Source organism: Microcaecilia unicolor, chromosome 2 (genome assembly GCF_901765095.1).
Source record: "Microcaecilia unicolor chromosome 2, aMicUni1.1, whole genome shotgun sequence".
Taxonomy (NCBI): Eukaryota; Metazoa; Chordata; class Amphibia; order Gymnophiona; family Siphonopidae; genus Microcaecilia; species Microcaecilia unicolor.
Window position 1 is genome coordinate 16,303,661 of NC_044032.1, and position 12,233 is coordinate 16,315,893.

Sequence of the window (12,233 nt, forward strand, 5' to 3'; positions counted from 1 at the left end):
TTCTTGCTGGAAGCGGAGATGGTCTTGAAAGTAGCGAACCACCTTGCAATCCAGAAAGAGACTGCTAAAAATGAAGAGCTGCCGAGATGTCTGCACTACTCCTTTTGAACCTTCACTTCACAGTGCTTTTTGTACTACACAAATTCTAATACAAATCGGAGAAAATTTTTCTCCACTCAACGTGTAATTAAACTCTGGAATTGGTTGCCAAAGAATGTGGTAAAGGCGGTTAGCTTAGCGGGGTTTGCAAAAAGGTCTGGATGGCTACTGTGAGCTGAGTCTCCCTTCCACGTGGTGGCCAGAGCTAATCCTGCTTAGCTTGGCTGACTGTTTCCCCGGTATGGGCTCCAAACCACCTCCTCGCTGCACTGCTTGTCCTGGTTTCACCGCTCCCCAGCTGACCTGCGCCCAGGATCAGCTCACGACCCGGACACACAAAACTTCAGCAGTCTTATAGTTCTTGAAAACCACAGGTTTTTATTTTCTCAGCACCTTTTAATACAGTCTTAATCTTCACGCAGTTTCCTCATCAACAATGCAAGAGTCAGTTCAGTTTTTCCACATTCAGCTTATTAACACAGTCCAATCTTAACTCAGAATATCACACCCAGCAAACCTTTGTCTTGCTCCCAATTGTAGCCTCCCCTCATCAGCACTATCTTCTACCCTTAGATAGTTTATGGGTTAGCTTCTTCCACCAGTGGCTTCCTTCCCCACTGGATTATTTTCTCCTCTCCAAGTATACACAGCTTGGGCCACACTCCTGCCACCAGAGCCTTTACCTTTCCTGAGGAAGTTTGAGCAAACCTTCCAACCTCCATGCACTCCTCCTCTTTCCTCTATATCCCATTCCATCTCCTCCTCCACCCTGGGTTCCCCCAGCTGCTGCTTATTCCCTGGATCAGAACTCATTTCCCAATCATTCACCCCTCCCTCCAGTTCCTGAGAGTCCTGCTGATGTCACAGTGGTTTCTGGGACTGGTAGTTTATCTCCCTAACTAGTGTTTTCACTGGGGCTTTGACCACTAGAGGGCGAACCTTTTGTCTAGAAGGGATTAGTGAAGAAGAATCACTACATTTCAAAGGAAAACCTCTTCCCCGTCCCGGTCTCAGCATGACTGGAACTGGACTCCTTTCAGAGTCCTCACACTATCTAAAGGAAAAGTGCATTATTAAACTGACTTGGGGAAAATCCACTATTTCTGGGATAAGTAGCATAAAATGTATTGAACTTTTTCGGGATCTTGCCAGGTATTTGTGACCTGGATTGGCCACTGTTGGAAACAGGATGCTGGGCTTGATGGACCTTTGGTCTGTTCCGGTGTGGCAATACTTATGTACTGAGATGCTGAAGAGATTTTGCAATGGTGAAAAAAAACATAAATTTTATTTTCACCTGATGAAACAGGCTTTCTATATCCTGCTCATCTCAGAGCATGTCCAGCACCATATAAAACACAGGAACATGAAGAAACTCACTACATTCTGGTTCTCTGAAACCTCCTCCAAACAACCGAAGACACAAAGAAGTAAGGGATGAAGGAAAGAAGCTGGATGCTGGGAGTGTTACAGGGCTGCAGGGGAGGGGAGAACTTAAGTCAGGGCCTGGAGTGTTACAGGATTGTAGGGTAATGAGATTGATTGGGGGTGAAAGCTGGTATAAGGTTGGAGGGACAGGTGAGCCCAGGGCTGGAACAGGTACAAGGATGAGAGGTGAGGTAATAAATCAAAGCCTGGGAGGTGAGTCAGGGCCAGGAATACCACCTGAGATTAGAAGAATACAAAGAAAGTCAACATTCCCATTTTGGTTTTACATTTCTCATTTCTTAAGGCCAAGTCTACATTTCTTTCATACTTTAATACATTCTTTCATGGCTATATCACCAGAATAATACAATTTTATCAGAAAATAATTCTAAGAGGAAGCTTTTTCTATGACATCGACAGGTGGTCTGCAAACGGTCCCGCTATCCTGGTGGCCAACCCATCTGCCGACCTCCAATGACGTGAATATGCAGATGATACACGGACTGTGCTCCATGCTTCCCATCATTGATCACTAAAAGGGGAAGACAGAGAAAGAGATTAGCTGAGTCAGAAAAACAGACATGTAGGTCCAGAAACATAGATGATGTTAGCAGATATGGGTTACTGGGTCCAGCCAGTTGGCCCTGCTGAGTCTGCCTTCAGTGCTGTCCCAGATCCCTACTTATTTATGTATTTTAAAAACTTATACACCACCTATAAAAAAATACTAAAAATTAAAACAAAACATAATGGCATTATCCAGCATTAAGTAGCACGAACGCAGTCACAAAATAACTGTGTTTTCAAATATTTTCTGAACAGCATAAAATTTCGAGCAATGATGAAGCTGACCAGACAACTCATTCCATAAAGAAATTCCAGCGGGAAGAAACACTGAAGCTCATATATCAGCATGGCACAGTCGCATCACTGCATCAGCGGAGAGACGCATAGCAGACTCTGACTTCAGTACACGTCTCGGATGGTACATGTTCAATGCTTGCTTCAAATCAAATGCAGCAGTGACAGACAATGCTTGATATACAATTGCCAACACCTCAAACTGTATTCAAACAGGAAGCCAGGGCAATTGCTTGAGAGCAGGTGTAACATGAGAAAACTTTGATGTACCTACTATTGTTCGTACATCCGCATTCTGGACTACTTTCAATGCCTTGATACTCAAAGCAGACATACCGATATACAAGGCATTGCAGTAGTCCAGCCGCACTGAGATAATACTTTCAACTACACATCGGAAATCATACAAAGAGAGCATGGGCTTTAGTCTAAATATCATACAGAGCCAAGAGAAAACTTGATCTGTAGTCTTCCCCAATCCTCCCTTTGCAACTAAGATGCCAATCCACTTGTTTATTAGGATTTATTTACCGCCTTTTAGAAGGAATTCACTCAAGGCGGTGTACTGTAAGAATAGATCAAACATGAGCAATAGACAACTACAGCAGTAAAAATATTCAAATAATACAAAGTATGGCATAGTATACAACTTATGATGTCAACACAATACATAATAGAACGTTTTAATTGACAGCGTAGGGTATAAGCAAAGATGGAACATATAGATAGGTAAGAGAGTAAGAGGAGTTAGAAAGTAAGGTGATTAATTTAAAGAAAGGTGCACATGAGGTCAGAGATGGTTAAATATTATCTCAGCTAGGGTAAGAGTGGATAAACTTAGTATCTATCCGACTGCCACAATCTGTGCTGGAGTCTCTCAGTATAAAATTAGTTTCTCAAATTCCTTTTGAATTTCCCTCCATGCAACTTCGTATTATGACCCCTTGACCTCCTTAAGCTATAGGAAAGCATAACCCCAATATTTAAACACCAGAATCGACACTGAATTCAAATGTTTAAATCTATACTTAGATATTCAGTGCCAGACGATATCCGGAAACTGCCACTAAATATCCAGGTACAGAACAACTGCTGGACGTTACCCAGGTACTAACCAATACTCAGTGATATCGGAGGTAGCCGGATAATTTCCAGCTGTATCAATGTGTACATGTTCTTATATTCTGCTATATCCTCTACACTTCCAAGCGGATTACAAATCAAGAAGCCAGAGCATTCCTGAGAACTTGAACAGAAAAATCTAGTTTAATAAATGAGATTTTGCAAAATGTAAAGTATACCGCTATGTTCTGAATTTGTTTTGGCAACACATTCCAAATTAAAGAAGTTTGATAATCAAGTCTGCAGGAAAACATTACTTTTGAGTTTTAAGCCTTTGGGACTTGGAAACTGCAAAGCAAATGAAGTATGTAGTGTCGTAGATCTTACTCTAGAAACAGAACCAATCAGTATAGTCAACTATAGGGGAACGAGACCACAGAGACTCTTAAAGATCAAAGTACATCCTCTACAGGCAGCCAATGCAAAGCTTTCAACAGTGCTGTAACCATCTTGTGAACAGAATAGATCAATCTCATGGCGGCATTCTGCAGTCTAATCTTTTCAGTAAATATCTGGGACAACCAATATACGTCACATTGCAATAATCCAACTGAGCTTGGAGGAAACTTTGGACAACTAATTCTAAAGGTTGATAGTTTTAAACAGCCTCTTATTCTTCTCAGTTGTCTCAATATCATAAAAGATCATTTTGGTCGCCCTCCTCTGTAAGTTTCCTAATTCCATTACGTCTATTTGAAGATACGATGACCAGAATTACACACAATGCTCAAGGCTATTTTAGTGGTTCCCAAACCTGGTCCTGGAGGCACCCCAGCCAGTCAGGTTCTCTGGATATCCACGACGAATATTCATGAGAGAGATTTGCATGTAATGGAGGGTCTAAATCATCCTCATAGTGAGGTTTTTATTTTTCGTATACTTTCGGATCCCCGTTCACATACTGTGGACGTGTCAGTATGAAAAAAGCAGTTACAGCTTTTACACCTCTATCAGCTGATCTGTGCTGTTTTTTCTCTTGTAATGTTGTCCTGCTCTGTTTGTGGATGTCTACCTTGATCTATTCTTGTATATAATTATAAAGATGTAGTAGCAATAATGCTACGTGAAGTTTAGAGGCGACACTAAAAGTCTGTCTTTCTGTCCTGGCTTTTCCAGGCTCTACCACTTGATACAGCATAAGGAACCCAGACCTTATCTTGTCGGTCGCTTTAGTTCTTTTCTAATCTGATCTAGAGTTGGAATGCTTTACATTGCTTTGATCGTTTTCGTTAAAAGGCAATATATTCTCATTACATTAGAGGGGTGAAAGGACACCGGTGACTCACCTAGTCTGTAGCCCTCATCCAGTCCCTCCTTCTTTGCCAACTGGCTCGCTGTAACCAGCAAGTGACCCAGCAACTGTGAAATGGAAAGATTTTACTGTAACTCAGACACCAATATTGCAAAAGGAAGAAATGATCTCGGCTCCCTCCCTCAGCACATAAGGCATGCGGTGAAGGCTCCCTCAGCTTTCCTCTCACTAGAGAATGACACGGGGATGGGGATGGGGACGGGGACAGATCCCACGGGAACGGGGCGGCGATGGGGGACAGAGTCCGTGAGGATGGGGACAAACTTTGCCCCCATGTCACTTTGAAGCCTGTTAATGAACTGGACTGTTATTTATGTTTGAGTGACGCAGACAATGATATTTTGATTTTTTTGGGAAAAATAAGCAAATATGTTGGCCACAGCTAGCAAAATTTGCATGGGGGATCCTGTACATCCTGCTACCAGCACATCTTCTATTGCAGAAAGGACCGTGAAAGACAGGGGAGCTAGACTGAACCCTGAGATTGTTGATGACTTCTTCATCCACAGATTAAAACATCATAACAGTGCTTCATAGGGCATATTTCTCCCCTCTAAGGCATACAGAACGGGTTGTATTTTGTACCCCTGGACATTTTAACAGGGTGGATAGGATTCCTTGGGGTAGTAGAAGTCAGCTATTATTCCGGTTGGAAGGGTAGAGGGTGGTGGTGGTGGGAGGGTTTATTATAACTGCTTGTTGTTATTATTGTTTTCTATTTGTGATTTATAAACAATAGTTGCACAGCATATTGTTCCTTTTAATACTTTAATAAAAAGATTTAAATATAAAATCATAAGTGTTCGAGGCTTCTGCAGATGAGAACAGAGCCCATGGGGCAGGGACGGAAACAGAACCTGCGAGGATGGGGTGGGGACAGAGTCAAGGCCTGCGGGAACGGGGTGTGGACGGAGACAGAACCCGTGGGGATGGGGACAAATTTTATCCCTGTGTCATCCTCTACCTCCCACTTCAAGGAAGACTGTCCAGCACTTTCCCCCCTGGAGCCTGGGCTGCCCCTTACCCCATCCCCAAGGGGAATATCCAGTGCAGGAAGACTTCCCTAGCAGGCACCCAAGGGAACATGTTCTCAACACAAGCCCCTCGCCATACATCCTACATCACTTATTTATATTCGCATTTAGCTCCTGCCTTTTCAGTGGTAGTTCACTGTGAGGCATATTTTCAAAGCACTTTGGGAGGCTAAGTTCCATAGGTTTCTATGGAACTTTGGGAGGCTAAGTGCTTTGAAAATGAGCTTGTGTGAGTTACAGTCAGGTACAGTAAGCTATTTCTTGCAGGGTTAAGTGACTTGCTCAAGGCCACAAGGAGCAGCTGTGGGACCTGAAGGGTGGCCGAGGGGACACTGTGTTTGCTCTGTGAAAGGTGGCTGAGGGGCCATTTCCAGATATGCTCACAGTGGTTAGCATATCTGGGTTTAAAAAAGGGTTTGGACAAGTTCCTGGAGGAAAAGTCTATAGTCTGCTATTGAGAAAAACACGGAGAAGTCACTGCTTACCCTGGGATCAGTAACAAGGAATGTTGCTACTAACTGGGATTCTGACAGGTACTTGTGACCTGGCTTGGCCACTGCTGGAAGCAGGACACCGGGCTAGATGGACCATTGGTCTGACCCAGTATGGCTACTCTTATGTTCAGTCTCTCTCATCAAGGATCCAGGTGAGCATCTTATGACTCTTCCACTATACCCGGGAGGTGAGTGTCCCGTACCCCTTTACCTCATATTGGGGAGAGTGGGCACTGAATGCTTCCCCCTCAAACACACACACTTCCTCCTAGAAAAATAAGCACTCTCGCTTGACTTGTTTGCAGGCCATGACTGACTGGCTGACTAGGAGTGGTTTGTACTTAATTTTCACCAGACAGAGGCAGTGAGGTTCATCTCTTCTTCACATCAAATTATGCTTTGGGATATTTTATTTCCAGTAGAACCGGGAGACGAGCACTAATTTTATCTTTTTTTTTTCTTCTATTTTGGGAAAGCTAAGGCCTTTCTTGGCAAATGACATTTGGCCATTGTTGTGGCCCTCGGCCATCCTTTATGGAATGAGTACCTCATATCCCCTCAAAAAAAACCGGAACAAAACGAGCACCCTGCATCCCCTCAAGAAACCTGCACAAAAAGAACCCCACATGCCCTCAAGCAACCTCCACAGAGCGAGAAGTCTGTATATTCTCACCCCTTCCATGAAGGCAAGCATCCTACACCCCACCCCCTTTTTCTGGGGTCAAGCATCCAGAAACATTAAGAATTTGACACTGTTAAGGCCTGTGCATTCAGCAACTTTCTGCCTTATGTATAGTAAGCAAAAGCCTTAACAAACAGCACAAAGGATACAGACACCAAAGAATTTTTCTATTCTTGTATCAAAACCTGACAGCAGTTGCCATGAAGTAGTGGCTAAGAGAAACTGAGCACATTCTCACAGCGGTGTGCCTGCCTAGAAGTCACCAGCAGGATCCCATGCGTGTCAGAGGAGACAGGTAGGGGGAACGTCAGGAGGGGAACGCCAGCAGGACATAATGTGGGAGACAAGATAGAGTAATCAAAGGAGATCTATAACGATTGCAGTCAGGTCATGGGAATAGACTCAACCTCCTATTACCACGCAGGCAAAGAATTAGTGGAAAACCAGCAAAATACAAGTTAGAGGCTGACGGTATTTCAGTTTCGGCACCAAAATGGGCAAAATCCGGGATCAGATTTTGGCTGAAAACATCTGTGCATTTTCAGCTGAAACAGTAACTCTCTCTCCTCCTTCCCCCATCCCACCCGACCACAACCTTAGGAATCCCTGGTGGTCTAGTGGCCTCTTTGGGGGCAACAATGACCCCCACTCATTTCTGCCCTGTGCCACTGCTGCATCACAATGGCAGCCAAGACTCCCACAGAGGGTCCCAGCAGGGGCAGGCGAGTCTCCTGCCCCCGAAGAAGGCATTAGACCACCAAGGATTCATATGATAGGCCCAGGGAGGGCCTATGAGGGGGAGGACAAAAAGTGAGGGAGCTGCCGTTGCCAGGGGGGGGGGGGTGGACTCGGGAGGGTGGCTGCCATTGCCAGGAGGGGTGGACTCAGGAAGGGGGCTATTTTTGGTCAGATGTGGGGGTGGGGGGTGGTTTCAGTTTCTGATGATACCGTGTGGTCAATTTTGGTGGCAGATTCGGTTTCAGCAGAAGCTGAAGATCCTGGGTTCGGTTGGGTTCTAGTACGTGTTCAAAACTTTCAGAAAAGGGTGCAAGTCCCGGGCTTGATGACTGGTTAAGCTGAGGGAGCAATGACTGAAGGAGTCTCACATAGGTATGGCTGGTACTGAGCTGGAGCTGCAGACTTCCTGCTATTCCTACTTCCCCCCAGAACTAGCTCAACCTAACTCTACGGGAACCTTTCCCTAAAATAACCACAATTCCCAGCATGTTCCACAACTAATCTTTTATTGTGGTTATAACAAAAGGGAAAATACAAGCCTTTATTCTTGGCAACTTCTCATAGGGCTTCCATAATACACAAAAGACAGTTGTAACAAAATAATACTTCCCCTTTCTCTACAAATATTGGACATCCAACATATATGAGTGAAATTCTCTCCTACCAATGTCTCTTCTCTGGTTCCACAGTACTGGTTGCTTGTAGGCACTCCACCCCGCTTCCAGGCTTACCCTGCCAGTTCTGTCTCTCTTGTTTGCATAGTGCTGCACAAGGTTTCAACCTTCCCCCTTTCTGTACGTACAACCTGTGCTACATCTAGGCTCTCAAACTCTTTTCCTGGTTCAACCTACCCCCCCCCCCCCCCCGGCTTCCTTTGGGCACTGCAGAAGGAGATTTTTTCCTTTCCCCCTTTCTGCATCCAGCATAAATGCTCTTAATTCATAGCACTGCTGTAATCCTTCAGACGTGAATAAACCTAGTTGCACAGAATGCATGCCTAGGCTATACTTCTGCCTTTTTTTTTACTGGGATCTCTATTCCCCAAACTACAGCTCTCCCCCCCCCCCCCCCCCCCCCAGCCTAAACCTTCTTCCAGGCTCTCTTTCCAGGCTGCAATAATCCTTCAAACTTTTCCAAAATCTTTCCTTTCCCAGCCAGGGCTGCCAAGACAGGGGGGGGGCGGGGGGGGGGGGGGGGCAAAATTCCCCGGGCCTGGGCCTCCAAGAGAGGCCCGGCGCCGGGGTCAGGCCACCAGTGCTGCAGTCCCTGGTCTCACCTGCCTGCCTCCACGGCTCCGGGCCCCCTTCATTCAAAGCGGCAGTCGCAGATCGCCTCTCTTCTGGCCTTCCCTCCCTGTGTCCTGCCCTTGCGGAAACCGGAAGTTACATCAGACGAGGGCGGGACACAGGGAGGAAAGGCCAGAAGAAGCGCAATCTGCGACTGCTACTTTGAATGAAGAGGGGCCCGGAGCCGTGGAGGCAGGCAGGTAAGACCGCGGACTGCAGTAGCGGGGGGGGGGGGGGGGGGGGGGAGTGGCGGCGGCAGGGGGAGTGACAGTGGGGGGGGGGGGGGGGGACCGAGGCGGGGTGGCCTTGCCCCTGGCTCAGCCTAGTCTCTCGGCGGCCCTGTTCCCTGCCTCCTACTTCCAAGGCTGAAACAATCCTTTAAACTTTCCCAAGGCTTTGCTCTCCCAGCCTCTTTTTACCATACTGGTTGACTCATTGCCAGGGCTGCCGAGGGGGGGGGGGGGGGGCAAGGGGGAAAAAATTCCCAGGGCCCGGCCCTCCAAGGTCAGGCCGCCGGCGCTGCAGTAGCCGGTCTCACCTGCCTGCCTCCTCGGCTCCGGGCCCCCTGCATTCGAAGAGGCAGTCACAGATCGCCTCCCTTCAGGCCTTCCCTCCCTGTGTCCCGCCCTCGCGGAAACCGGAAGTTACATCAGACGAGGGCGGAACACAGGGAGGGAAGGCCAGAAGAGAGGCAATCTGCGACTGCCGCTTTGAATGCAGGGGGCCCGCAACCATGCAGGTGAGACCGGGGACTGCAGCGGCGAGGGTGCGACGGGAGGCGGCAGCGGTGGGGGAGTGACAGGGGGCGCCAGCAACAGGGGGTCGGTGGCAGGGCGGCTTTACCCTGGGCCCGGCCTAGTCTCTCGGCAGCCCTGCTCATTGCTTTAGGGTCCTATTTACTACCCCAAGGGGTTTCAGCCTGTGTGTGTGTGTGTTCCTCCTGTGCTCTGTCTCTAGCTCCTTCAAATACTGCCTGCAGAGTGTGCTTACAGCCCCTAATGAGCTATCTACCTCAGTTGGGGAAAGACTAGCATTGGGCTACCTGTCCTAAGAAGTTCTGCTCTCTTGCCACAGCTGGCTGATGGATGTACGTTCCATGGCCTACTTCCTGCTACTATCCCTCCCCCATGCCTTCTGCTTTACTTGAATACTGGGAGTTCCTTGCAAGTAGAGACGCAAGCAAGTAAAGATATATTACTGAAAGATTTCCTTTTGACTTTCCTGGGAGTAGAGGATGTCTCAGGTGATGGCAAATCTTAATCTCTCTGTTCCCAGGGGTTTTGACCTGGTTTCCAGTGCCAGCCCCAATGTTTACCTCCTTATCATCCTCTGTAACTTCACTGATCCTGGGGATTGGAGTCTTAGGGATCACAAGGAAATGCAGCGGGGCTTGGGGGTTCACATCCCGAAATGCAACACACTATATGAGACAGAAAACAAAACACGTAAGGAGTTATACATTATAAAGGCTATTCTTGTGCGTATGCCTGTATATATATATACACATAAAATACCTCTTAAAAATTACCCATGCTTGCTATGACAAGTACATGACCTGGGTGTAGCCACATTTGGGGGAGGAGGTCGGGCAGAGGACAGGTAGAATCACAAAGTATATGTGTAGGTTATAAGACACACGACTTTGTTCATATCAGTGGCATAGCTATGTGGTGCCAGGGGGGCCCCGTAGATTTGGCCCTGGACCCCCCTGCTGATGACCCTCTCAACCCCCCTCCCCCCGCTGCCGTCGCCTGCCTTTGCTGGCGGGGGACCCCAACCCCCGCCAGCCGAGGTCCTCTTCTTCTCGCAAAAGGCTTCCTTCTGTTTCTGACGTCCTGCACGTACAACATCAGAAACAGAAGGAAGCCTTTTGCGAGAAGAAGAGGACCTCAGTTGGGGTCCCCCGTCAGCAAAGGTAGGTGACGGCGGGTTGACGGCAGGAGGGGGGGTCGATAGGGTCGTCGGCAGGGGGGGGGCAAAGTTGGTGGTGGCAGGGTTGGCAATGGTGGGGGGGGGGGGGTTGGCGCCGGAGGGGAGGCTAAAATGTGCCCCCTCACCTCGGGCTCTGGACCCCCCTCCCGCCGAAGTCTGGCTACGCCCCTGGTTCATATGTCAACTACACACATGTATACACCAGCTTTTGTGCTGCTGCTTTATAAAGGCATATAGGTGCCCATGTGTCTTTATAAGATAAGGTAAAAATAGGCACTTCCTTGGCCTTCTGACCTAGACAACCTATTATGAAACTATCGTCGTTCAGTGGACGCAGAAATTAAGCAGTTATATAGATGCCACAAGTACAGGGAAAATTACATAAGGTTATGGACAAACTGAGGGAAGATGTTTACCTGAACGTAACTACCTTTCAAACACTGCAGTCAGCAAAGCAGTGCACAATGGAATAAAGGTACAAAAAAGAATGACGGACAACATTAACACATGAGGTTAATAACACAACATTGTCACGAAATGCCTAGCCACCCGCCTGGGGTTACTCCACAGCCACTTGATGGTTTTATCAGATGTCCCAGTCAACAGAATTTTGGATAAATCACCTCCTATCCAGCAACTCTAATTTCCTCAGGAACAGCTTAGTTTACCCCTTACCCCATTTTATTAACATCTTCTAAAAAAAAAAAAAATCTAATACACTGGAAAGGCAAAATTTCCCTGTGCTAAATCCATGCTGGTTAAAGTCATGTTCATCGATGTTTTCTAGCCGTGATATTTCCCACATCACCCGTAGAAAGTACTGCGGCTTTAATGATAGATTACAGAAAACCTTTAACAGGCCTGTAGTTGAAGAATTCATAGAATACCATCCGATAACTGCTGATTACTCTTTATCTCCCAGGTTAAACAGTAAAAGAACACTAGCATAGTCCATCTGGTTGCTCATTGATGTCAGTGACGTGCTTCAGTTCCTCTGAGTCATTCTCAAAGAGTGTAAGTCTTACTGGTTTGTACGCAGGAAAGACTGAAGCAAATCATTTATTTCGTTTTTCTGCTACGGCCTGCCTTGTGGCTTCTCTTTGCCTCTTTCTGTGGCAACCTTCTTTTCAAATTCTCCCTTGGCCTGTCTTTTAAAGCTTCTAACTTGCCCCTATTCTATTTCCTAATTTTCTTTTGTTTTCTTTTGCTCTGCTTCCAACTGTTTAAAAGATGTAAATTTTGGCT

General features: G+C 46.8%; 1 protein-coding gene across 1 annotated transcript in view; it reads right to left on the reverse strand.

Annotated features, from left to right (window-relative positions):
- Window positions 1-1,321: 1,321 nt before the first annotated feature.
- The window catches only part of HINT2 (histidine triad nucleotide binding protein 2), a 32,331-nt gene continuing 21,419 nt past the window's right edge, over window positions 1,322-12,233 (reverse strand). The window contains exons 3-5 of the mRNA XM_030191872.1: window positions 10,372-10,476; window positions 4,797-4,869; window positions 1,322-2,059 (exon numbers count right to left, since the gene is read on the reverse strand). Of these exons, the coding sequence (XP_030047732.1) occupies window positions 1,968-2,059; window positions 4,797-4,869; window positions 10,372-10,476 (270 nt within the window). The 3' untranslated portion in view covers window positions 1,322-1,967. The remainder of the gene's footprint in view (window positions 2,060-4,796; window positions 4,870-10,371; window positions 10,477-12,233) is intronic.